Source organism: Cotesia glomerata, unplaced genomic scaffold (genome assembly GCF_020080835.1).
Source record: "Cotesia glomerata isolate CgM1 unplaced genomic scaffold, MPM_Cglom_v2.3 scaffold_76, whole genome shotgun sequence".
Classification (NCBI taxonomy): Eukaryota; Metazoa; Arthropoda; class Insecta; order Hymenoptera; family Braconidae; genus Cotesia; species Cotesia glomerata.
In genome coordinates, this window is record NW_025404413.1 from 1 (window position 1) to 25,000 (window position 25,000).

The 25,000-nt window shown below is 31.4% G+C and overlaps 8 protein-coding genes across 8 annotated transcripts; 4 read left to right on the forward strand and 4 right to left on the reverse strand.

Moving 5' to 3' along the window:
- Positions 1 to 486: 486 nt before the first annotated feature.
- Positions 487 to 4,350, reverse strand: LOC123274794 (tubulin alpha-1 chain). The gene is made up of 3 exons (XM_044742525.1): positions 4,204 to 4,350; positions 3,654 to 3,876; positions 487 to 1,884 (listed from the first exon to the last, which is right to left on the reverse strand). Exons 1-3 carry the CDS (start codon positions 4,204 to 4,206, stop codon positions 758 to 760), a joined length of 1,353 nt encoding a protein of 450 aa, XP_044598460.1. The 5' UTR covers positions 4,207 to 4,350; the 3' UTR covers positions 487 to 757.
- A 2,418-nt stretch (positions 4,351 to 6,768) lies between these two features.
- Positions 6,769 to 9,351, forward strand: LOC123274796 (probable ATP-dependent RNA helicase DDX56). Its single transcript, XM_044742527.1, has 2 exons — positions 6,769 to 6,969; positions 7,681 to 9,351. The coding sequence occupies exons 1-2, from the start codon at positions 6,871 to 6,873 to the stop codon at positions 9,262 to 9,264; spliced, it is 1,683 nt and encodes a 560-aa protein (XP_044598462.1). The 5' UTR covers positions 6,769 to 6,870; the 3' UTR covers positions 9,265 to 9,351.
- LOC123274801 (protein PBDC1) lies at positions 9,303 to 13,724 on the reverse strand. Its single transcript, XM_044742531.1, has 4 exons — positions 13,557 to 13,724; positions 13,316 to 13,381; positions 13,167 to 13,226; positions 9,303 to 9,739 (listed from the first exon to the last, which is right to left on the reverse strand). The coding sequence occupies exons 1-4, from the start codon at positions 13,575 to 13,577 to the stop codon at positions 9,380 to 9,382; spliced, it is 507 nt and encodes a 168-aa protein (XP_044598466.1). The 5' UTR covers positions 13,578 to 13,724; the 3' UTR covers positions 9,303 to 9,379.
- Positions 10,671 to 12,156, forward strand: LOC123274798 (transmembrane protein 68). Its single transcript, XM_044742529.1, has one exon. It carries the CDS (start codon positions 10,985 to 10,987, stop codon positions 11,912 to 11,914), a length of 930 nt encoding a protein of 309 aa, XP_044598464.1. The 5' UTR covers positions 10,671 to 10,984; the 3' UTR covers positions 11,915 to 12,156.
- A 127-nt stretch (positions 13,725 to 13,851) lies between the features above and the next one.
- LOC123274797 (translation initiation factor eIF-2B subunit beta) lies at positions 13,852 to 15,826 on the forward strand. The gene is made up of 5 exons (XM_044742528.1): positions 13,852 to 14,016; positions 14,558 to 14,923; positions 14,989 to 15,145; positions 15,222 to 15,616; positions 15,688 to 15,826. Exons 1-5 carry the CDS (start codon positions 13,952 to 13,954, stop codon positions 15,758 to 15,760), a joined length of 1,056 nt encoding a protein of 351 aa, XP_044598463.1. The 5' UTR covers positions 13,852 to 13,951; the 3' UTR covers positions 15,761 to 15,826.
- On the reverse strand, positions 15,815 to 17,263 carry LOC123274800 (TM2 domain-containing protein CG11103). The gene is made up of 3 exons (XM_044742530.1): positions 17,031 to 17,263; positions 16,867 to 16,954; positions 15,815 to 16,227 (listed from the first exon to the last, which is right to left on the reverse strand). Exons 1-3 carry the CDS (start codon positions 17,165 to 17,167, stop codon positions 15,898 to 15,900), a joined length of 555 nt encoding a protein of 184 aa, XP_044598465.1. The 5' UTR covers positions 17,168 to 17,263; the 3' UTR covers positions 15,815 to 15,897.
- A 20-nt stretch (positions 17,264 to 17,283) lies between these two features.
- Positions 17,284 to 18,420, forward strand: LOC123274802 (U4/U6.U5 small nuclear ribonucleoprotein 27 kDa protein). Its single transcript, XM_044742532.1, has 3 exons — positions 17,284 to 17,509; positions 17,598 to 17,746; positions 18,089 to 18,420. The coding sequence occupies exons 1-3, from the start codon at positions 17,400 to 17,402 to the stop codon at positions 18,283 to 18,285; spliced, it is 456 nt and encodes a 151-aa protein (XP_044598467.1). The 5' UTR covers positions 17,284 to 17,399; the 3' UTR covers positions 18,286 to 18,420.
- On the reverse strand, positions 18,415 to 23,685 carry LOC123274795 (Fanconi anemia group I protein). Its single transcript, XM_044742526.1, has 7 exons — positions 23,490 to 23,685; positions 22,835 to 23,186; positions 20,314 to 22,656; positions 19,791 to 19,978; positions 18,905 to 19,681; positions 18,682 to 18,780; positions 18,415 to 18,588 (listed from the first exon to the last, which is right to left on the reverse strand). Exons 1-7 carry the CDS (start codon positions 23,571 to 23,573, stop codon positions 18,445 to 18,447), a joined length of 3,987 nt encoding a protein of 1,328 aa, XP_044598461.1. The 5' UTR covers positions 23,574 to 23,685; the 3' UTR covers positions 18,415 to 18,444.
- Positions 23,686 to 25,000: the final 1,315 nt, after the last annotated feature.

Sequence of the window (25,000 nt, forward strand, 5' to 3'; positions counted from 1 at the left end):
TTTATTATAGTAAAATTTGGAATCAACTTTTTTAAGCGCAAATTATCCACTATTAACAATTAAATTGTAAATTTTAATTTTAATAACTTCAAAATCATTTGAAATAATTAAATTATTAATTTATAAAAAGTTTATCATAAATTTTTAAATACTTGATTTCTTCAAAAATGATTCGAGTTATAAAATCCAAAATTACTAATTTAAAATTAAAATTTCCGAAAAACGACATTTGAAATACTTACTTATCAATAAAAATTGTTAGTTATATTCATAAAAATAATTATTAAAATGAAACCAAAGATTAAACTCAGCTCGCATCTTTATTAAACTTTCCAGTCTCAAATATAAATAATAATTAAAACAAATCAAAAAACATAAATTCACCTAATCTACAAGAAATAAAATTTCCAGCTAACTTTATCTGCGTAAAAAGTAAACTAAACCCAGAAAAAGGAAAAAGACAAGGAGAAAAACAGTAGACAAAAATTAATGATAAATGTCATGTATTTCCATCGAGGATTTAAAAAAGAGATTTTATAATGCCAAGTAATATATCATCAGTTGTTGATAAAGCAAAGGAATGTTTCACAGCGTAATTACAACAATACAAAATGAAAAATAATAATAATATTAATAATAATAATACGACAGATGAAAAACGATATTAAATATAAACAAGGTCTCGATGGTCTTAAATATATTACTTCAGCTGAAGAACATCAATCAGTATTTTATTTTATTTATCCCATAAGGACGTCTAGTATTCTTCAGCTCCCTCGCCTTCACCTTCAGCAGAGTCCATACCGACCTCTTCGTAGTCTTTCTCAAGAGCAGCCAAATCTTCACGAGCCTCAGAGAACTCACCTTCCTCCATACCTTCACCAACGTACCAGTGTACGAAGGCACGTTTCGCGTACATGAGGTCGAACTTGTGGTCAAGACGAGCCCAGGCCTCGGCGATGGCTGTCGTGTTGGACAACATGCAGACAGCACGTTGTACTTTGGCGAGATCTCCACCAGGTACGACAGTTGGTGGCTGGTAATTGATACCAACTTTGAAACCAGTTGGACACCAGTCGACGAACTGGATGGTACGTTTCGTCTTGATGGTAGCGATGGCAGCGTTTACGTCCTTGGGGACGACGTCACCTCGGTACAACATGCAGCAAGCCATGTATTTTCCGTGACGTGGGTCGCATTTTACCATCTGGTTGGCGGGCTCGAAACAGGCATTCGTGATTTCAGCGACAGAAAGCTGCTCGTGGTAGGCCTTCTCCGCGGAAATAACTGGGGCGTAGGTGACCAGAGGGAAGTGAATACGTGGGTAAGGTACCAAGTTTGTCTGGAACTCAGTCAAGTCGACGTTGAGGGCTCCGTCGAATCTCAAGGAGGCCGTGATCGAGGATACGATCTGTCCGATCAGTCTGTTTAGGTTAGTGTAGGTGGGTCTCTCGATGTCCAAGTTGCGGCGGCAAATGTCGTAGATAGCCTCGTTGTCAACCATGAAGGCGCAGTCGGAGTGCTCGAGGGTCGTGTGGGTGGTCAGGATCGAGTTGTAAGGCTCGACAACGGCTGTTGATACCTGGGGGGCTGGGTAGATTGCGAACTCCAGCTTTGATTTCTTACCGTAGTCGACTGAAAGACGCTCCATCAGGAGGGACGTGAATCCGGATCCGGTACCACCGCCGAACGAATGGAATATTAAAAATCCTTGAAGTCCGGTACATTGGTCTGCGAGCTTGCGAATTCGGTCGAGGACTAGATCTACGATTTCTTTTCCGATCGTGTAGTGACCGCGGGCGTAGTTGTTCGCTGCGTCCTCTTTTCCAGTGATCAGCTGTTCTGGGTGGAACAATTGACGGTATGTTCCACTTCGAACCTCATCTGTAAGATTTTTATTGTTAGTATTTTATTTGGATGGAATTTATTTAAAGTATTTTTTTAATTTAATTATTTTCAAGGGTGAATAATTATAATACTGAAGTTAGCTGACGTTTTTAATATTTTTTCTCTTATTAAATTAGAACTAAAAAATATTTTTAAAAAATTGCACTGATAGTTGTTAAAGTTTTTTACAAATGAAAATTTATTTTTATTTTTTTGTAATAATTTTTTCAATAAAAAAAATTCTAAAAATTTTTAGATGTCGGCTAACTTAATTTTCATGAATAATTACAATTATATTGAATTTTGTAGACATCGGAAAATTTTTATGATTTTTATAACAAATTATTATGAAAAAAATTTAACATGTAGAATTTAAATAAAAATTATTAGTGGATAAAAAAAATTTATCAGTTAGAAAAATTTAAACAATTGTCAGATTTCAGTATCAAATCATTATAAGTTTTTTATATTACTCAAGATGTAAATTTTTTAATTATTTTAATTATTAATTTATTTCATTAATAGTGTTTATGAATTAAATTTAAAATCATTTTTATCGATGTTAAAAACTTGTTAATCTAAATATTTAATCATTTAAATTAAGTTGAATTAATGAATCTAATTTTATCAACACGAAAGAATTTCTAAATAACTATCACATCATATTAAGTATCATTAATTAATGTTTGTACTGACAAAAAGAATTTCAGTTGAATTAATTATCAAGTAATTTTTGTCAACAAAATATTTTAGCTCCTTGGGGCAATATAGATTTTTAAAGTTTAATTAAAAATTGTTTTTAATGAAAATTTTGTGATATTATTTAAATCTAATTACTTAATAATTTCCTAAAACTATATCGAAGACCTTTATTTTGAAGATTAAAATTATTTTAATGGTTGTCTAAAAAGACCTTTCTAATCCCTGAAAATAATTATAATTCTTCAAAACCGGTGTACTATAAATTATTGAAAATATAGTATAATATCTATACATGTCATCTTGTCTCCATAATTAATGATTCATTTTTATCAATAAAAATTTTTTAAAAATTATTACAAAACCTAGAGCTCTAAATTCGAATTCAGTGATTAAGAATATTGAACTATCAATACAAACTTATTTTTCAATCTAATTAATTCTTATCAAATTTTTTTGATTACCTACTTCTGAAAAAGTTAACGATCAATAAAATTTATACCATTAAATAAGCGAACTAAAAATTTTTTATCATTGAAATTAATACTAAAATTAGCAAAAATGGAATTTTTAATAAAATTTTCACAAAAATAAATTTTTTTACATGAAAATTTAATAACAAATTTCGAATTTTTTTATATAATAAATTTCTATAGAAAAAAAAATATTGTAAATTTGACAGTATTAATAAATAAAATTTAAAGCCATGACCTCAAAAATCTTTATCAACTACTAATTACTCAAATTCTCATTATCACTCTTTATCTAATTTTACCGAGCGTACATCACCATTAATCAATCAAAAGAATACCAGTGAGAAACAACAAAAAAAAAACCGTTAGACTTTTTCTAGAAGCTTCTCATCATCCCATAGGAAAAACTAGTACCAAAAATAACCGCTCAAACCATGGCTTCCCCCCACTCATTAATTTCCGTTACAACTCCAAGCGTTAAAAGAATTTTGATAGTTCCTTAAGTTAAGCACCTGGTTATTAACTCAATCTAAGATAATTATAAATAATGAATCCTTAAAAAATCTAAAATATATGAAATAAAATAATCCTTACCGACTACAGTAGGCTCCAAGTCGATGAAAACAGCTCTGGGTACGTGTTTACCCGCACCGGTCTCACTGAAGAAAGTGTTAAAACTGTCATCACCTCCTCCAATTGTTTTATCGGAGGGCATTTGACCGTCCGGTTGGATTCCATGTTCAAGGCAGTACAATTCCCAGCAGGCATTACCAATCTGTACTCCGGCTTGTCCAACGTGGATTGAGATACACTCACGCTGCACAAAAAAACAATTATTAGTTTAAATAATACTCGCGATAAAATAAATAATTATAAAAATCACCAGCTTATATTAAAACAATCAATACCGCAAAATGTACGCATTATAAAAAGTTCAAAATCAATAACGTGACTCAACCGGCGACCATTACAAAATGGCGTCAAGCGACGCGATCATCCTTTGTCCGTAAAATAATATTATCAATTCACAATCACTAACTTAATTAAATTAAATTAAATTTATTAGTTATTAATTTAGATAGATAAAAGTAGATTTTTAATTAATAATAATATTAGTATATATTGAAAAGTGTCTTAGGCTTACCATTTTGTCAAATTAGTTGATTATCGTAGAAAAAAAATATGAACGATAGCTTGTAGCTTGTTGGACTGTGAGAGACTCGGAGAGACCTTTTTCGCTGAGTTCAGTCGTACGACTACGCCGCGGCGTTGCTAGCCAGGGCTTTTATAGCCTCGGTGCGAGAACCCGATTCTCGATCCTGATTGGCCAACCGCGCCCAGTGCTCTATCTGCAATTGGTCGATTTTCAGCCGCAGTACCTCGTAACCGCTCAATTAAATATTACTACGCTGAAAAAAAATAGTCCAGTCTATAAATTGATCGAACCTTAAAAATTTTATTTTTTATTTATTTGAAAATTCAGCTATTTATTTTTTTTTTTTGACCAATTGCGCTTTTACTTACTAATAAATGATTTATATTATTTATAAATAATTATTTAAATTAAAAAAAAATCATTTCCTATTTGGGACAGTGTTTTCTCCAGACATTCTAAAATCCATTTCCCAGAGCCAAAAAAGGTCCTTATATTCTGTATCAATGACTTTAATATCTCCTTTGATTTATGGGCAATTGATGACTCAATTTTTTTTTGTTATGATCTACTTGTTTACTTCAAAAGTATTTGTTTTGCATATTTATTATTTTATTCGAGGTAATTATTTTGTAGCTATAGATGGCAATGAAATTAAGCTATGACAAAATCGATTACGATGTGTCATACCCAAAACAAAATAACAATAAATATTGTCTGGGTATTTTTAGATTCACCAATTTTTAAACAATTTTTGCTGTTTTGGTAATTTTTTGTCTATTTATTTATTTATGTAGTTGATATCAGTCAAGAGAAGATAATTTAATCGCCGGGTTATTACTCATTACTCATGACATTAGTTAATGGCTTTACTCTTTACAGGTGGAGAAATTAGGCATTTTGATAGCGGAGATGGAACAGCTGGTTACTGGTACTAGTTACTGGTCTGCTGGTTACTATGTTGGATAGCGGTGTAGATAGGTGTAGGTATATGGTATATATTTGTATATCGGTGCGCAGGGTGTGGGGTTTGGATGTAGGTGTACGCGGTTTATGTGAAGTAAGTATTTTTGTGTGGGGATATACATCCAACTGTAATGACACTAAGGATGTGCCATTGACATTTGTAGGGCTAGGCGAATCAATATTTTACCTTTTTTTTCGTCTACAGTTTTTTAAATATTTTTTTCATATTAAATTTCAATTTTTTTTTAATTTTTAGTCTTAATTTTTTATTTCTTTTCTAGCTTTTAACTTACTGTCTTCTTCATTCTTTTTCATTTTTTAGATTAATTTTTTCTTTTTTCAATTTTGAGTCTTAATTTTTTTTTTCTAATTTTGAGTTAACTTTTTTATTCTTTTAAAGTTTTTAAAAATTATTATCTTCTTGATTTTTAATTTTAATTTTTTTTTTATTTTCATTTTTCTTAATTTTTTTTTTCTTTCAAAGTTTTAGTTCTTAAGTAATTGTCTTTTAAATACTTTTATTCTTTTTCCTTTTCATTAATAATTTTAATTTTGTCTTCCCAATTTTTTAAATCTTTTAGTTATTAAATTTTTGTCTTCTTAATCATTTATGAAATTTCATTGCTCATATATTATAATTAAAGAATAAATTATTAATCAGCCTGTGATATATTCAGTTATTTTTTTTTATGAATTTATTTCAATTACTATTTTTTAACTAAATCCTTCAAGTTGCATTTATTGATTAATTTATTTCTAGTTTCAGGCCAACATTTACAAGATTAATTATAATTTTTTAATTATTCTTAAGTAGTTTTTTAAATTAAAAGTAATTAATCTTTAAAAAAATGAATATTTAAAAGATAAAGTTATATTAATTACTCCAGTATCATATGATGCATTTTTTTCTTTGCAAAAGTAATTTTTATAATTTAAAATTTCGTCATTTTTTTTTTAATCAAAAAATGTCATTAAATATGAAATTTATTTATCAAAAAATTTGTATAAATAAAGAAATTAATTAATTATTTTTTCTATTTGAAATAAAGTGAATGTATGATATTTTCATTACCATTTTAATTTTGTGTATGTAAATTTTTATAAATTAAATAATTTATTCATTCAAACACCTAAAAAAATAATAGTCTTAGTAATTAAGTCATATATTTATTTATATTGAGTCATTTTTCATTCATCAAAAAAATTATTTTTTAAATTATGAAATTTAATTTTATTAATTTTTGAGATAGAAAATTTTTTAAACAATTTAATATTTCACGGGATGATTCGCTAATGAAAAAAAAAAAAGTAATTTCAGATAAAGTGTCCTTATGTGAAAATCTTGATACCATTTTTAATTCAAGAAAGAGAGATTTTACTTGTTCCTTACAAGTATTACTCGAATCGATTTTGAAATGTATGATTCATGCCTTGTTATTATTATTCGTCTTGTTTTTACTTTTTTCCCAAGAACAGACGTAAATAAACGACCCCTGGCGAACATTTATTCAATTAAAGATGCTTCGTGAATTTTCGTTTATTTCCGTAAGTGTAAAAGAAACATCTGAGTCTAATATGTAGCACAAAATCTTACAGGTTATGATTAAAAAAATATTACCACGTGTGTTTGTGATATAATTTGCACTCCATAAAATTTTTAGTTAATAAAAAAAATAAATAATAATTTGCAAAATGGACATAAATAATGATAATGAAGTTAATACAGAAGAATCAAACGAAGATAAAATAAAAAGTTTTCATGAATTTGGTCTTGATGATAGAATATTGAAGGTATGACTTTTTTTTTCACTTTAACCTTTATTATTTATGCACTTTAACATTTATTTTACTTCAGATCAAGTTTAAAGAGTTTATTTTAATATAATCCATACATATAACACTGAAATTAGCAGACACTTGACAATTTTTTTATTTTTCTTGAAAAATAAACTAAGTCTAGAAAATTATTTTTAAAAAATTGTATTTATAATTTTTTGGAGTTTCTAAAGATAGAATTTTGTAAATAAATTATTCTTGCTATAATTTATTTGTTAAAAAAATTCTAAAAATTATTAGGCGTTTCTTAATTTCATTATCATCCAGAAATTATCATTTCATAATATATCAACGAGTGATAATTAATTAACTTTAATTTATTACAATAGTAATTTTTTCAAACAATTGCAAAATAAATTATATCGAATTTCCAGCATTTTACTAAATATTAAAAATAATAATTTTTAATCCATTTTCTATAAAATTAATACATTTAATGTCTGTTATTCAATTTCTGTCATTCATCCTTTATTTCTTCATTAAATTCAGTTAAATACCATTAAAATTTTAAGCATTAATTTACATTTCAAAATAAATTTTTTTAACCCTAACTTTCATTTTTTCATTTCTTCAATTATTACCACCGACTCATACAACATTTCTATTATTTCTCTCAAAAAAAAAAAAAATTATCCCCCATAAATAATCCAACAAATGATTTTCCAGGCAATCGCAAAATTAGGTTGGCTTGAACCTACAGCAATCCAAGAATCAACAATCCCTCTTATGCTGGAAGGCAAGGACGTCTTGATCCGGGCACGTACCGGTTCCGGAAAAACTGCAGCCTTCACCATACCCTTGGTGCAAAAAATCCTGACCAGCAAGCCTCATCAAACTCATCAACAAACAAAAGGTTTAATCCTGGCTCCGTCCAAAGAACTCTGCAAGCAAATCCACCAGGTTTTAATCTCCCTCACAATAAAATGTTCCCGAGAAATCCGTTGCATCGATATTTCTCCGCAGCAAGAACTCTCCACCCAAAAGCCCTTGTTAGCCGAGAACCCGGACATCGTGATCGGAACTCCAGGACGCGTTTGCCAGCACCTAAAAGCCGGGAACCTCAAGCTCAAAACCTGTCTCGACACAGTCATAATCGACGAGGCCGATCTGATATTCTCCTTCGGCTACGAGGAAGAAATAAAAAGCATCTTAAAATATTTACCAACTGTCTACCAAGCAGCCTTGGCTTCAGCGACGCTTTCCGAGGAAGTAGTCTCTCTTAAAAAATTAGTTCTTCACAATCCAGCGATTCTCAAGCTGGAGGAGCCTCCATTGGCGCCACCTTCGCAACTTGCGCACTACACGCTTTCCGCGGAAGAGAACGACAAGGCAGCCATTTTGTACTCACTATTAAAGCTGCGTTTAATTCGCGGTAAAAGTATCATTTTTGTCAACACAGTCGACCGCTGCTACAAATTAAAATTATTTTTAGAACAATTCGGTATCCCGACATGTGTTTTGAACTCGGAATTACCCGCGACGTCGCGTTGTCGTGCAGTAATGCAATTCAACGCCGGGACCTACGACATTATAATCGCTTCTGATGAGAAAGCTCTCGAGGAGCCTCATGTAGTAAAAAGTAAAAATAACAGCAAGCAACAGAAGAGCAAAAGACGCAAAGACAAAGAATCTGGAGTCGCTCGTGGTATAGATTTCCAGTTTGTCGCCAATGTCATCAACTTTGACTTTCCCCAGGACGTAAACTCGTACGTACATCGCGCTGGAAGAACTGCACGAGGAAAAAACCAGGGAACTGCGCTGAGCTTCGTGGCGATCAGAGAAAGAGAACTGATGCAAGAGGTCGAGAACCAGCTGAAAGACACTTACGGCAGGGAAAGTTTGTTCAAGACTTACCAGTTCAAGCTCGAAGAGGTTGAAGGTTTCAGGTACCGGGCAAGAGACGCCTGGAAAGCGGTCACCCGGATCGCGGTGAGGGAAGCCAGACTTAAAGAAATAAAGCAGGAGGTTTTGAGCTGCGATAAGCTCAAGAGCTTCTTTGAGGACAATCCTAGGGATTTGCAGACCCTCAGGCAGGATAAAGCACTACATACGGTTAAGCTACAAGCGCATTTGAAGGACGTGCCGGAGTACATCATCCCTAAGTCCCTGAAGAGGCTTATCGGTGGTGGAAAGAGGAAGAGAAAGTTTGACAGGAATGTTGCCAGTGATTCTGCGACTCCTGCTAAGTCTAAGTACCAAGCTAGGGCGTCAAATCCTTTGATTAGTTTAAGTATTCCTAAAAAAAAATAAATTAATTGTAGGTTTTTATTTAATGAATTTTTTTTTATTTTTAATTTGTAAAAGTCAATTATTTTTTATGGTATTGTAAAAATAAATCTTGATGAAGAGTTAATTATTCGATTTGTTATGAGTTCTTGGTGAGCTTTTTAGGCTTGAACTTTTGGCGGATCAAGTCGTTAAGGCCCTCGCGGTTGCGCGCGAGCTCGATGGCGTAGAACTGGATCCGCGTTACAAGGATACTGTTTTGTTCTCTGTACTCGTCGGTGCAGTCAGCTCGGAGGAGGGTCCCCATGCTGTAGTCCTCGATTATGTCTTTGAACTGCTCGCAGAACGGTCGCCATTTGTTTTTTCCTTCAGGCGACTTCATTTCATCCTCGCTTAGTTTTGCGATCGACAGGTTGGGGAAAACTTCGCGGAAGGACTTATAGATCAGGTCGTCGTGCGGCGTCAACTTCAGGAGCTTTGGGTCCACGGAGCACAGGATCTAGAATTAAATAATTGATTGTTAGTTGAGGACAATAAAACGTGAAAAACGTGTTTGAACTTTTTTCTGTATCGTTAGTTTAATTTTATTTAATTTAATATGAGTCCTAAATGTTTTTTGATTTTGTAAAAAACGGACAAAGTAAATATTTTTTATTTGGATGTATTTCAAAATACGCGCTTGATTATTATACTAAAAATTACAGATGTTTAACATTTGTTTTATTTTTTAAACAAATGAAATATTCTAAAATATTATGCTTATGAAATTTCAATTCTGTATTTTTTATAAATTTTTTTTTTTACTAGTAATTACAACATTACTAATTATCTTTTTGGAAATTTCATAATTAATGATACTAAAATTAGCGGACATTAAATGATTTATAGAATTTTTTTTTACAAATAAATTATTAAAAAAGAAAAAATTCTAGAAATTCCACTTGTAGATGTTTAAAAAAAATTAATAATATAATTATATTTAAAAATCCTTTTTTTAGTAATAATTTATTTGTTGAAAAAATTCAAAAAATGACATGTCTGCTGATTTAAGCTTCTTAATTAAACTAAAAATTAATTTGAAGTTTAATTGTCACATAAATTTCAAAATTTTTTACAAAAATATTCAAATAATTAAAAAAAATACTGAAATCAGCAAACATTTAACAACTTTTAATTGGTTTATTGAATTAGAATTTAAAAAAAAATTGCATTTATATCATCAGCTGTTAGCTAATTTAATAATCATTAAAATTCTTGAATCCTGTAACTTTCAGTTTTATACTTTCATTCTCATCAACTTTCTCGCCATAAAACTTCCACTAAATTAACATCTCAAAGTCCGAAAAAAACTCCTTTGAATTGACTCTTCTGAGCAATAAAAAAAACCAGTCAGCTTAAAAATTAAATCTGCGCGCGCATTTCTGTAAAATAAATAAACTTGTCATTAAAAACCGTAATAAAAATAATCATATATAAAATAAAAGATATTAAAAAACAGCAGTAACAGCTCAATAAATAATTTAAAATATTAGTATCATAAAAGTCCGTCAAACTTAAGTGAAATGTTTCATTAGTTAACCTAAAAAATAAACTAGTCACTAATCACTGTAAATACATAGCACAACAATAACACTGCAATATAAATAATAAATATCCTTTTTTACACCAATATAAAATTAACAAAAAATAATCAATTAATTATAATAGTTAAGTATAAAAAACAATTAACAATATAGTATTAAAAATGATTAAAAATATTCTAGTTAACTTTATTGACGTAGACTTCACGTTATGGCTATCATGGGTGCTGATGCCGCTGCTGATAACATTTTTACTGCCAATAATTATTTTACTGCTGTTGTACATGACAGCGGCTATTTTTTACATCTACAAGCTCCACCGCGGAAGACTGCAGGAGGCGTACGGGCGAGACTGGAAATCCGCGGCGCGCAGTGTCGTCGCAGCAATATGGGACGTCCATGGGTACATCTACTACGGGTACGAAGTAGTCGGGATGGAAAATATTCCAATAGACGAGCCAGTGTTGTTCGTTTATTACCACGGAGCGGTTCCAATCGACCTGTACTACCTGATAGCGAAAATGGTCCTGCTGAGGTCCAAAATAATCCACACGGTAGCTGATAATTTTCTCTTCAAAGTTCCAGGCTTCGCTATAATCTGCGACGTGATGAAGCTGATACCGGGAACAGTCCAGACCTGCTCACAGATTCTCCAGGAGGGAAACATGCTGGCGATCGCACCAGGCGGCGTCTATGAGGCCCAGTTTGGAGATTCTTATTACAAGCTGATGTGGAAGAACCGGATGGGCTTCGCAAAAGTTGCCGTCGAGTCTAAAGTTAAAGTCATTCCTTTCTTCACGAGGAATCTCAGAGAGGCCTTCCGGACTGTCAGCTGGGGCAGAAGACTCTGGCTGAGGATCTACGCGCTGACCAGGTTCCCTTTCGCCCCGATCTACGGCGGGTTCCCGGTTAAACTTGTCACGTATATCGGAAAGCCGATTGACTATCAAGAAGGCTTGAACCCGGATCAAGTGAAGCTGAAGGTCGCCGAGGCTTTAGAAGAGTTGATTAACCAGCATCAGAGTGTTCCTGGGAGTATCACAAGAGCGCTGCTGGAGCGCGTTTATAATCCGACGAGACACAAAAAGGATTAGATATATTCTGGCTGTGGTTATTTATGTTGAACTTTTGTTATTTAGAGGGGAAGGTGTTAGGGGTTTAATTTAGATAAGTTTTATTTAATGGGGTTAAGGTGGAAGAATTAGGGTGGAGTGCAATTGATAACTAGACGTTAGCTGTCGTTCAGAGTTTTTTATTTGAGGTAAAAAAATAATGGATTAGATTTAATAGAATTTAAAAAAAAAATTAAATTTTTTTATTGGGAAAATATTGAAAAATCGATCAATTTTTTTTTAATTTGAAAATTTGAAGTTTTTGATAATGTTGATAAATTTAATGAATTAAAAAATTCTATTATTTTTTGAAAAAATTATAATTTGTTAATTTGAAAAATACTAATGGAGAAAATTGAAAAATCTACCTATTTTTTCAAAATTTTAATTTTTTTTTTTTAGTTTAGGGGTATTTGAATTAATTTTTAAAAACAAAGTATTTTATAAAAAAAATAGCTAGTCAAGGTTAACTTCTAGCTCATCTTTTGATATGATTTTTATAAGAATAAATGGAAGAGTGATAAAAGGATTAAAATTTCGCTTCAATATAAATTGTTAGCTGAAGAAAATCCAAAAATTTGTCAGTTGGAAACTAATTTAAGGATCATTATAAATTTAAGAAATTTATTTGTTTTTTACTTTAATACATAAATTAATTTTATGGAAAGTTAATGAAATGTTTCTTTCTAAATTTTGAATGATCTGATAAAAAAATTTTTATACTTAGTTTTGAAGTATTTTATTTAAATTAAAAATACTTTTAAAATTTGCAATAATTAAATTTCTAAACAATAAGTCTGGTGTAAACGAGCTGGAGCGCAAGTATTAAAACGCAACCTAGATGTTAATTTTAATATTAAAAAAAATATTGAAGTTTATTTTTGCTATGTCAGTTATTTGCACTAGAATAGTAAACATTAATAAAAGCAAATTTATTTTTATAATTTCTATAATTTTCCGTAAAGAAAGTTTAAAAAAAGCTGAAAAAAGACAAACGGTTAAATTTAGATCTAAGTAAACTATCACTCCACCCTTTGCATCGAGCTCTCTAGTTACTTGTAATTAAAAAAAAATGAGTCCAAGTGTCGTTTAATTAACGCACACATAGTGTAAAAAACTAAATTATTTTATAGTAATTACTAATAATAATTTAAACTAGGTAAAGTAAAATATTGTCCAATAATGTATATTGATGTAATTATTTGTTTTTTTTTAATAAACTTTATGTACTTACATTGAAATAAATTTCAGCATGTTCGAATGCTTTCATTGCCCACATTGCCTCAACGGTGGCCTAAAATCAATCACACATAATTAATAACTTTTTGTCAACGTTGAAGGTGACGATTGATTATAATTAGTTAAATATTTAATTTAAATTACATCGTTTTCAAATTCTTCAGCTGGTCTTGACAAAACGCTTGATCCCGCCATCAATTGATCTGCCGACTAAAAAATAATTATTCATTAGATTCCAATAATTATGAATATTATTTTTTATTAATTACGGTGTACATATACATATATGTAGTAAAAAATATAAATATAAAATAATTGTAATTGTCTCATCCCATAAATTCACAGATTATTAATAAAAATTTAAATTTTTATAAAATTATCTTACCACATTTCCAATTCGAGCCATCGTTTAAATTGCTCTCAATTATTATTTTTAATAAATAATCAAAATATTATTTATAAATATAAGCACGTGGTTTGTGTACGGACCAAGTAAATACGGCACATAACCTAAATAAATTATGTATTTAGAGAGAAGTCTCCGTTTTTTTATAAACTAATTAAAAAAGATGGCGCAGTGAAAACTTTAGAGAATGATGAAATATTTATAAATTTTTCTTATAAAAAAAATAAATAACATAAATAAGAGTAATATAAATTTGTTTTGTGTACTGTACATAATATTTTTGTAAAGTTAAATAATTAATACGGTTTAATTATTCGTCTAAAATACAGAACTTACATAAATAGAAAAATAATTTTTTAAATTTATTTTGAAAAATGGTGAAAGAGAAGGAAAATATCCACGAAAGTGCTTTATTATTAATTAAAAATATTAAATATCAGTAAGTATTTAAAAAAGTTTATTATCTTGTAGTTATTCGAATCTATGTTTGATAATAATAATTATTTTTAATTCTATTAATTTATAAAAATAATAAGATTTTCTTTCAATTAAATAAGGTTACAATTTTAAGCAATATGGTTTTATTATTTTAGGAGAACCTAGTAAAGTTTTTATTAATTTATTAACTAGGTAAAATAAAAATATGAAAGTTTAAACAATTTCAAATAATTATAGACCAAGAAATTGAACCGTTTCCAAACTACTTATATAGAATTTTATTTTTTTAAAAGTGACATAAAGTTAGGTTATACGTTAGACCAAATAATAATAAAAATTTTATTTATATTTCTTAAAAATAGCTAAAAAAAAAGCACCTGAAACTTTTACAGAATAACAATTATTTAAACTTTCATAATTTGATAAAATTTTTCAACTTTAAAACTAATTGAAAATTTTTTCATTAAAATTTTTATTTACTTTTGATATTTAAGTTATTCAAGAAATTATTAATTTTTTTTTTTTTTTTTTTTTTTTGACAGAAAACTTACGGGTACATACAACATTGTAGTTGAAACTATACAAACACTGAAAGAAATAATAAGTAATAAAGAATGGAGGACAGCGAAGGAGTTGATGGACTTGATCGTGTTGAACGGCAAGTACATAATCAACGCAGTGCCACTGGAAGCATCTATAGGAAACATGATCCGGAGAATTCTCCAAATAATCCGCGAGGAGTACACTTCTGAAATAAAAAATAAACCCGAGGAATCTGACGGCCAGGAGTCACTCCATAAAATTTTGACATCCGGAGACCGGGATATTGATTTTAACACTCCGGTTCCTACGCTCAAGTCCGCATTGATTGAGCATATCAATGAGTTTGAAGTCGAATTAGAGACTTGGTAATTTATTATCATGATAAATTGACAGTAAAAAAATTTTTTGTATTAATTGTTTTTCATTTCAGCTGTGAGAATATAACAGAACAAGCATCGGAACACATTCATTCAAATGAAATAATAATGACCTTGGGTAAATCCAAAATAGTGGAAGAATTTTTCAAAAAAGCTGCTGAAACTCGTGTATTTGAAGTTATTGTCGCTGAAGGCGGTCCATTTTTAGGAGTAACTATCACCTATCAATTTTTATCTAGCAAATAAATAAATTGATTGATTAATTAATAATTTTTATTTTGTTTAGGGCCACGAAATGGCAGCAAATTTATCAAAGCACAAGATAAAAACAACATTGATCTCTGACGTCTCAATCTTTGCGATGATGTCGCGCGTAAACAAAGTTATCATTGGCACAAACACAGTAATGGCTAATGGTGGATTGAAAGCAATCACCGGATCACGTACAGTAGCTCAAGCAGCTAAACATTACTCAGTACCGGTAATGGTATTGTTACCGCTTTATAAATTATCCCCACGTTATCTCTGTTCTTACGAGCAAGACGGTTTTAATAAACACATCGCACCTATTCAAGGTGTAATTAACGGCAATAACGCACCGCTATTGGAAATAATTCAAGCACATAATCCTGTTTATGATTATGTACCTCCAGAACTTGTTAATTTATTTATTACAAATACGTAAGTAATTTTAAAAAAATCACGATTATCAATTATTTTTTTTTTTTAAATAAATAAATTATTCCTTTTAGGGGCGGCAATGCACCATCGTATGTCTATCGTTTACTAACAGAACTCTATCATCCAGATGACTATGAATTATAATTGACTAAATGAATTTTATTCGAACTATTTATAAGAAATTTAATAAATTTTTATTGAATTAAAAAATTACTTTATTTCATTTACAATTTATAGTTTTATCTTCATTAATTTATAAATACTTGGTGAATTATTTAGATTTATACATAAGGATTCCAGTTGCTGCCGTCCTCGGGTAGCAACGAGTTGGTGACCAGTAAAATTATATCTATGACCCACCAGACACCGAGACCTCCGAGGGTCAGCAGTTTTCCCACTGCGGTGCCAGTTTGCCCGAGACAAAACCGGTCCATGCCTAAGAATCCCAAGAGGATGCTGTAAAGCAGAGTCAGGGTGAAGTAATGACCGCTGTATTTTACACAGGGTACTCCGTCACGCAAGAATTTCGTTGGACCATAACATTCAATGTCGGGCAGAACTGTACATGAGACATTTGTTTTTTCAACTTCTTCGTAACGGGTTCCTCCGAACTGAAATTTTTGATTTTTTTAATTTTAAATCCAAGATTTTTTTTACCAATAATCACAGGCGTTTACCCTTTTTTCCGTTTTAATTAACAAATGAATTGATTCAAAAAAATTATTTTTAATATGAGTGAAAAAAAATCTACATTAACTGGTCAATTTCTGCAAACATAAGCGCTGATTAATTTCAGAATTTTTATGACTAAGCTAAATTAAATTACCGTAGATGTTTTTTATTTAATTAGGTGCAATGTAACATTTAAATAAATGATTGAAACATAATTTTTATTTTTAAAAATTTGCATTCATAGATTTTTACAATTTTTATTTTTATTTTTAATCAGAATTAGATAAAAAAATCTTTAAAATGATCAAACATTTTAATTTCAATATCATTCTTAATTAAAAATGAATTAGATTTACTTAATAATTTTTTATTAAAAAATTTATATATTAATGAAATAAAAATGTGAAAAATATACCTATGCACAGTTTTCAGAAAATTTGTAAGTACTACATATTATTGTATTACTTTTTTTAAATGCATAAATTATTCTTAAAAGAACATAAGAACTGTCAAATGTCTATTATTGTTACTATCACAATAATTTATTATTTAAGAGAAAAAAAAAATCTGATTCTTACCTTGACACAACCAAAACCAGCCTCTAGTTTAGCTGTTTTATTTCCTTTGTGATCAAAAGGCTCTTCACATTCAATAAATTCAATAGGCCTACAAATAAAATTATTTTAATCAATGTTAATTCTTTATAAAATTAATAATTAATAAAAATAAAAATATAACTTACAAGAAATGACATTTAACCAAAGGACCTTTTGGATAGTATTCTAATTGATCATAACTTTTGTTACCTTCAACGTTTATTGTACTTAAAAAAATAAATAAAAACAATTTAAAAATTGAATTATTAAAAATAATCTTCATTGCTTATAACATGTCAAATATTTATTTATTTTCTTTTCGTAACAATAAAGTTCTGACACAAAACCAAACATTGGATTCACTGATACTGATGGTGCTGACATCTGAAAATTTTAGTTTCCAACCTAAAAACTTTTATTATTGTTTACTTTTTACTTACGTTTACTCACGTTTATTGAGAATCGTCTCAGGTTTGTTAATTTATTTTAAAGATAAGTAAATTTTAATAAATAAAATGGGTAGAAGTCGGACACCATCCCCGAGAAGAAGAGATCGTTCGAGAGATCGTTCACGTGAACGGGACAGAGACAGACGGAGAAGACGTTCTAGAGAACGTCGTCGCAGGTAATATTTTTATTAAATTTTTTCGTGCTTTTAAATTTTATTATCAATAAAGTATTTTTTTATAATTTAAGTAATTGATTAATAACAGGTCTGTTGAAAGAGATAGAGTTAAATCAAGAGATCGTGATCGTGAACGTGAAAGACACAGAAGATCTTACAGTAGGTCCAGGTCTCGTGATCGTGACCGTCCTAAACCCAAGCATAAAACTGTAGCTGCTGAGCGGCCAAATATATCTGGTAAGTAATTTAAATTATTATGACACTAAAAATGAGAGATATCTAATACTTTTTAAAATTTTTTTATCAAATAAACTATAGCAACTAAAATTTATTAATAAAATTATATACTTGGAAAATCTAAAAAATTATAAATCCGATTTTCTAAAAATATTTTTCTATACCTAGTTTATTTTTTTTAAGAAAAATCTAAAAATTTTCAAATGTCTGCTAATTTCAATGTTTGAAATTTTAATTTTCTTATAAAAATTGAAGTAAAAAAAATTTTTAAAGTCACATAATTAAAAAAAATTAAAATATGTTTAAGCTTACTAATTTTACTGAAACTCTTAATAATTACAGAGGCTGACTTACAAGGAAAAACTCCAGAAGAGCAAGATATGATGAAAATAATGGGTTTCTGCGGCTTCGACTCGACAAAAGGAAAAAAAGTCGAAGGTAACGATGCCGGTGCAGTCCACGTCATCTTAAAAAGAAAATACCGTCAATACATGAACCGCAAAGGAGGATTCAACAGACCACTTGATTTCGTTGCTTAAAAATTCATCTTTTAATCTCAATCTTCAACATCATCATAATTAATAAATTCAATATAGTAACAGTACAAAAATATTGTGAAAAATCAGAACATGAACACTTACAAAAAATCATTAATTTAAATATTTTTATCAATACTATCATAATTTATTAAAACGTGTCTACGAAGATTCACGTCTCGGTCGCTTAGCTGGTTGATCGTAATCTGTAACTTCGCTGTCCTCGTTATCGGTGGGGTCTGACGAGTCATCGAGTGATAAATGCCTCTGTGACGCCTGATCGCGTTGTGTATTTTGCGTCATCATCTAGAAAATTATTATTTCATTGTAAATTTATAATATTTTATAATCATCAATTAATAAATAATAATAATATTAATTAAGAATTTAAATACATACTTGAGTTATGTCCAATCTTTCAAGCCCTTCGACAAGTTCTGGTTGTTTTATTCTGAAGTCTCTGGTAATACTTAGTTTGATGTGCGACTCCAAGTGTATCTAAAATTAAAAAAAAATTAATTTATTTTTTAATTATAATTAATTTTTTTTACTGAATTATTTAACATCAATTTCAAAATTTTATTATTTAAAGACTAAAAAAAATTAATAATTAAAAATTTACCCCAGTCTTTTTACTAAGCGCCAAAATCTCTTTCTGAAACTGTTCAACTTCATAAACAACTTTAGGAATAAATTTAGTCTCCTTTAGAACTTTATTTCTGAGCGCTTGTCCATCAGCTTTGCGACCAGCGTTCTGATTCTCTTCCATGTAAGTTATCAAATTATAAAAAGTTGTTTTCAGCCCTTTACCCGCTAGTTCGACAATCTGGCTGAACCTGACAGCTTGAAACGCAGGATTTTGACTCGTAGATTTGCTGATGAAATACTTGGTCAGTGCATTTATAATACTGTAGAGCTGGTGGAGATTTTTGAAAGTCATGTCGGTGTTGGGTCCTGGACTGATTGCAACATTCGCGATGTACTCCAGCGCTCCTATCGTGTAGGACAGTTGCTTACAAAGACAACGTTCCTTGTTTTTTATGCTATCGCGGTGAGAATCATCGACGACGGCACTCGTGTTGATGATCGTCTGCTCGGCTTTCAGTCTTCCCAGAGCCCAAGATGCGTTGTTTAATTTATTTTTTATCGCGTTACTGAATACAGTGTGTGTTTGGCTGATTGTGTTTTCGTTTATTATTGTGTAAACTTCGGGTGCATTTGGCGGAGCGTTGTCAACAGTGCCTTGTTTTTTGCACAACTCTAGACTCATTTCGTCTAATGTTTTGCCGTAGTCCATGTCGCGTTCTTCGATCATGGTCATCAATTGCAGTATTATTACAGATATTGCGGGATCTAGCGTTTTGTTTGACTTGGACATCTGTTTTAACCAATCAAATAACTGTAGGCAAAAATTTATCATTACTTTACATTCTTTTTTACTAAAAAAATTTATTGGGGTACTGAATTTGAAAATTATTGATCAGAATCTTAAAAATAAAAAAAATTACCTTATCCAACTTAGTGTTGTTAAAATATATTTTATTAAGCAGCACCGAAATAATCTCAAACAAAGTCAGCGGAATTTTTTTTGTTGCTTCTTGTTCTTCTAATTCCTTATCAAAGTGGGTCTGTATTAAAATTTGCAGCGTTGAAATTATCTTACTGACTTTCGTAATCAGATTTCCTTCTTCATCACCTAAAAATCATTAATCAATCAATCATTTATCAAATTTAATAAATAACTAGTAACCTGCAGTGACTATGTGACTGCCAAAAATTACGAATTATTAATAAAAAAATTTGCCTTGATAATTTTTCGATATTTATAATCACAATATACAATTTGGATACTTTAGAAATAAATTTTAAAAATAATATTACCATCACAAAAATGTCAAACCGTGAAAAAACTTAAATTCAGGTCGACTTTTCAAATCATACTAAATTTAACAAAAATAAATTTATTTCATCACACAAGTACGTCAAGGACAAAATTTTCTTAACTCTCTCAATAAAAAAAAAAATACTTACATAATTTATTCAAGAAAGCCTCCAGCTCACTGTTAAAAGTAGTAACCATCAAATCACACAGCTCTCTAAAGCACTCTAGCCCCAAAATAGCAGTTTCTTCTCCAATCTCTCTGATAGTATCAAAGTTGCAAACAATCTTCTTATAAACAATCTCCCCCAAGTCAAAATAATCCTTAATAAACTTCTCTTCATGTTTCTTGAGCTCGTAAACCGGCAGAGTTTTGGTAGCATGAAATATCTGGACTGAAGTTCTGAGTGTGTAATTATGGAACTCGACCCGTTTCTTCAGCACATTCGCTTGCTCCCTTGTCGCCCAAACAACATTTTCATCATACAGCAAACAAATCATCTTTCTGATCGTCTGAATGTCCATTATCGTAGGGAACAATTTAATAGCGGCTTGTCGCCCCCTCGGTTTCTTAAAAGTAGTGTCATTAGGATTCTTGTCCTTTTTACCCTTACCCTCAGCCTTTTTAGGCTTCGCAACCTTCTTGCTAAAGTTCACCATCTCCGTCATAGATTTAAACAAACTCGTAACGTTCTGCGCGACATGTTGCCCTTGAGGGGACCAGGAATTAATCCTAAAAGCAATCAACGACTCAAGAACAAGAATAGTCAACTTTAGCGAGAATACTTTCTGCTGGGCCTTAGGAATATTGTCCAGAAGATCAGTGTTGTCATCCAAGCCCAGTTCTTCCAGTTCGATATTCGGCATTCTGCGACACAAGGACTCCAAAATCATGCTGAGCTTGTCGATAGCATCCAGCTCTTTCATTGCGACTTCGCAGTAAATTTTCTGCAACGCGTACAGCAAATCACCAATAGGTTCAACCAAAACCGCTTCTGGACCGTTTACGTTGCAGCAGAGGTCAAACTTGATCGCTGGTTTCACAGCTTCGTCTGACTCGTAGTACTCCATGAAATGAGTCATCAGCATGTCGATGACATTTTCAGCCAGCTCAGGATTCTGCGATACAACTGTGCAGAGTCCCTTGTACAAGTGTTGACGGACTTCCACTTGATGACAGAGACACCTGGTCAAGATGCTCAAAATTTCATGGCAAAACGCAGCATTGTGTCTCACATTAGGTCGTTGACTCGGTCTCTCAATAGTTGCCTGTGTGTAAATAGAACTAGAGCTGCTAGAATTGGCCGTGCTAGATGAACTCTGACTGAGACTGAACGGCGTGATCTTCAGGTTGATTAGGAACTGCAGGAACCCGGTGATCGCCATCTGCCTGGTCTGAACTCCTTTGCGATAAAGTGCTTTGCGTAGAATAAGAACAAGTGTGTCGCGAATGCTTGTGGAGGTTCGGATCAAAGGAAGAGTCGCTAGTAGAACTTGAGTCGCTGATTCTCCGGGAATTAAAAGAAGTTGCTCCAAGAGCGTCGTGATCCAAACCTGAGACTCCAGAACAATTAAAGTCGTTCTGCGACACATGTACGAAAGGCACTCGGTGAATTGAGTGACGACATTACCGCCAGCGATTATTTTTTTAGTAAGGATTTGAAGGACAGTGGTCCCGATTTCGTGCCGTTTTTTCAGCAATTTCTGAAGGATTTTGTTCCCGATGTCATGGAGAGAGTATTCCTCGGGGTCCTGGACCTTGGACTTTGTTTCTAGAAGGACGAAGGCAAGGTCTACTAGCCCTTTAAGCACTAAGTGCCGGTCTTTAGTGCTGTTGTCGATTATTTGGTTAATAACGTCCATGGGCTGGAGATCCGAAGGCAGGATTTCGCGGAGCCAGTGGACAGATTTACGTTTCTCGTCGTCCTGGAGCTTGCGAGTAAGGGCGAGTTTTATTACGTCGAATATCTGGTCTTCGTAGATGTCGGTGACGAGGAGGAGGACTGACATGGGAAAGGGGTTGAGGATGAACTCAGGTGCATTTGTTACGTTTTTTAAGTTACGTAGGAAGTCCTTCAGGCTGGAATGGTTCAGAGAGACAGACTGACGGATGTGGTAGAGAACGGTACTTTCGGTGTCCTGAACCTCTTTTTTGCTCACTTGTCCGATACTCTCGCAGTCGAAAGCGTTGGGACTGTCCTCAAGGGCTTGAGAGTATAGAGATGAAAAGTACTGTTGCAGGGTGTTTATTACTAGCTTACAGTCTTGGTTCCTGCTGAGCTTCAGGAGCTGGTGGATCAGAGGTGGAAGTTCGTTATGGTTTAGCTGCGGGACTTGGTCACAAATCGCGCGGATCACTAACGTGTGGTCCACTGGCTCCATCTGGATCTCGCTGAACATTTTTGTCAGCGGTGTAAGAATCGTTGGCTCCCAGTCCTGGTTGCAGATTGATTTTACTATCAGAGATTTGTACTGGGTTCCTGATACTTCAGAACCTGTGATTTTAAAATTATGTTAATGATGCAATTAATATAGACGTGATATTTGACAACTCAAGATAGTTGAATGCTATATTTGTATAAAAAAAAAAGACAAAAATTTTCTATGATAACTAGCTTACTACAGCCTCCTTAGAAATATTAAATAATTGTTAAGTAATTTTAATAAATTAACCTTTGTAGTTGATATATTTTTCTTCTTCTAAAACCTGCAGCAATATCGGCAGTATATCTTTCCAGGAATAAAAGTCATCATCATTGTTCCGGATACTGCTCAGACAGTATTCAACTAATTTTATAAGCTGCAATTTACTGAACTTGGGAAAGTCCTGGATAATCCGATTAACCAGTGAGTTTGCGTGTGATCCAGTTATCTGCGACTTTCTGATCGTCTTGAGAACAGATTCTACAAATTTACGACGCGTTGTTTGTCCACCTTCTGACGCCGGTGGTATGTAGTTCAGGATTTCGTCCAATATTTTCGGCGACTCATCGTGACTGATTCTCGGTATAATCAAGTCAGCAAGCTACAAATAATCAAGGGGATAATAATTATCGAATTACTTTGCAAAATTCTAAATTAATTAAATCTTAATTTTACTAAATTCAACAGGCATTCATTTTTATCGCAATTAATTTAAAGAAATTACTAAAAAAAATTCCATATGTAGAAATTGGAAAAAAAAAATTATGAATGAAATAAAAAAAATTTTTTCTTAGTTCTAATTTATTTTTTAAATAAAATTAAAAATTAAAAAAAAAATTTAGACGCCTGTTTACAGTATAAACAATCTAGACATCCTGATAAAAAAATAACCTTAAAAAATCACCTCAGAAGCATTTGATTTTTCAATCAATTCTTTGAGTCCTTCTACATCTTTGTTATTTATCATCTCACGATACTGAGAAAACATTTTTATTTTGTTGTTTTTTATTCATATATACTAATTCTTACACGTTCAATCCTCTAGCTTTCACTGTCAAACATCCTTGAACTTGTTTTCATATTTGTATATATTCGTTCACGGTCATATATTTTGTTTACGCTTTTCCCGCGTTCCTTAGTTTCCTATATTTACGGCATAAAGCACGCACGCGCAAGTTTCAATGAAAGATAAAAGCGAGGGGATAACTGCCGACCTTCGATGATGTATCCTCACTTGGATCTCGCTTGTGTTTTATTCTATACTTGAGTTTGTACGTTGTTAAAGTCTGTAGTGTTTTTGTTATCTTTTTCATAATTTATAATTAATAATTTTAATATTAATTTAATTTATGATAGTGTATTAAATAATGACCCTAAAGTTAACACATAGCCGATAAAAATAACTAGAAATGAATTCGCGCGCAAGCGCGCGCGTGCAAGTAATGCTTTAGTAATAACTCAGAGACCCGTAATTAAATTTTTTGTGCATTCACTTGTTTGATATTTACTAAAATAATGGATACTCCGAAAAATTATTCCCAAAAATAATCCTCTCAATAAAAATATATGAAAGTATTGAAGTTAGTTATAAGTCGAAATTCGCAAAAACCGGGCCACGATTTATCATTGGTTAAAATTAAGGCGCGCACGTAACGCACTGTTTAAATTTCTAGTGAGTATTTAAATAGGATTATCATTTTCGTAAACGTCTAGTTACACGAATCCTATGTACACTCATTATACCACTATCAGGAATGTTACATGCAGATGAAATAATAGAAAACACGTCTATACATATTTCATGTATTAGAGCATCACTTATTATAAGTTCAGTAATATTGGGGATAATGTAACTTCTCAAAGCTCGATCAAGGTGTGAAAAGATTTCCCGTTAAATATACACGTAAAACTCGAGCTGTTTCCTTGAATTTTCACAGCTCAGCAGCATTTCATAGCATTATTTCAATCAAACAAGGGTTATTTTACTTAGAATTGAATGTTCCACAAAACTGCCCATCGTGGCGTAATCGTAACTCACACTGGCGAGGGAGTATGGACCACCAAATCCAATTTTTTCATAAAATTTACGTTTTTCTGTCCTTTTCTCGTCACTGAGAAGAGCTACGAAAAACATTTGAATAACTAACTTGTAGTAAATTTGATTTTCTACAAAAAAAAATCCCGAGCACTAAATTGCTAACATCAATATTTCAGGAGATATTAACATCTTAAATTTTTTTAGTTTTAAATTTTTATCTACGACCACTTCCAAACAAAACTGTTGTTCTTTCATTATCTATTATGAAGTCTTTAACAAATTACTTCTTTTAAAAAATTAGGAGAATTACAGAAAATACGGGGTATTTTATTTGTCAAATTGATCACTTTTGAACTCGATCCTTTTTGATTCGGCTG

Bases quoted from the DNA above. Each gene is read 5' to 3' on its own strand.
- LOC123274794 (XM_044742525.1), bottom strand. The intron at 1,885-3,653 runs GTAAGGATTATT...AAAATCTTACAG, and splicing joins CTTGGAGCCTACTGTAGTCG to ATGAGGTTCGAAGTGGAACA.
- LOC123274796 (XM_044742527.1), top strand. From the start codon at position 6,871: ATGGACATAAATAATGATAATGAAGTTAATACAGAAGAATCAAACGAA. The intron at 6,970-7,680 runs GTATGACTTTTT...ATGATTTTCCAG, and splicing joins TTGATGATAGAATATTGAAG to GCAATCGCAAAATTAGGTTG.
- LOC123274797 (XM_044742528.1), top strand. From the start codon at position 13,952: ATGGTGAAAGAGAAGGAAAATATCCACGAAAGTGCTTTATTATTAATT. The intron at 14,924-14,988 runs GTAATTTATTAT...TTTTCATTTCAG, and splicing joins GAAGTCGAATTAGAGACTTG to CTGTGAGAATATAACAGAAC. The intron at 15,146-15,221 runs GTAACTATCACC...TATTTTGTTTAG, and splicing joins AAGGCGGTCCATTTTTAGGA to GGCCACGAAATGGCAGCAAA.
- LOC123274802 (XM_044742532.1), top strand. From the start codon at position 17,400: ATGGGTAGAAGTCGGACACCATCCCCGAGAAGAAGAGATCGTTCGAGA. The intron at 17,510-17,597 runs GTAATATTTTTA...GATTAATAACAG, and splicing joins TCTAGAGAACGTCGTCGCAG to GTCTGTTGAAAGAGATAGAG. The intron at 17,747-18,088 runs GTAAGTAATTTA...TAATAATTACAG, and splicing joins TGAGCGGCCAAATATATCTG to AGGCTGACTTACAAGGAAAA.
- LOC123274801 (XM_044742531.1), bottom strand. From the start codon at position 13,577: ATGGCTCGAATTGGAAATGTG. The intron at 13,227-13,315 runs GTAATTTAAATT...GATTGATTTTAG, and splicing joins CTGAAGAATTTGAAAACGAT to GCCACCGTTGAGGCAATGTG. The intron at 9,740-13,166 runs GTAAGTACATAA...ATTTAATTCTAG, and splicing joins ATGCTGAAATTTATTTCAAT to ATCCTGTGCTCCGTGGACCC.
- LOC123274798 (XM_044742529.1), top strand. From the start codon at position 10,985: ATGATTAAAAATATTCTAGTTAACTTTATTGACGTAGACTTCACGTTA.
- LOC123274795 (XM_044742526.1), bottom strand. From the start codon at position 23,573: ATGTTTTCTCAGTATCGTGAGATGATAAATAACAAAGATGTAGAAGGA. The intron at 19,682-19,790 runs GTAATTTTTTTT...TTTTGCCTACAG, and splicing joins ACAACACTAAGTTGGATAAG to TTATTTGATTGGTTAAAACA. The intron at 18,589-18,681 runs GTATGTATTTAA...ATAATTTTCTAG, and splicing joins AAAGATTGGACATAACTCAA to ATGATGACGCAAAATACACA.
- LOC123274800 (XM_044742530.1), bottom strand. From the start codon at position 17,167: ATGAAGATTATTTTTAATAATTCAATTTTTAAATTGTTTTTATTTATT. The intron at 16,955-17,030 runs GTAAGTTATATT...TTTTATTTGTAG, and splicing joins TTGGTTAAATGTCATTTCTT to GCCTATTGAATTTATTGAAT. The intron at 16,228-16,866 runs GTAAGAATCAGA...CAAAAATTTCAG, and splicing joins CTGGTTTTGGTTGTGTCAAG to TTCGGAGGAACCCGTTACGA.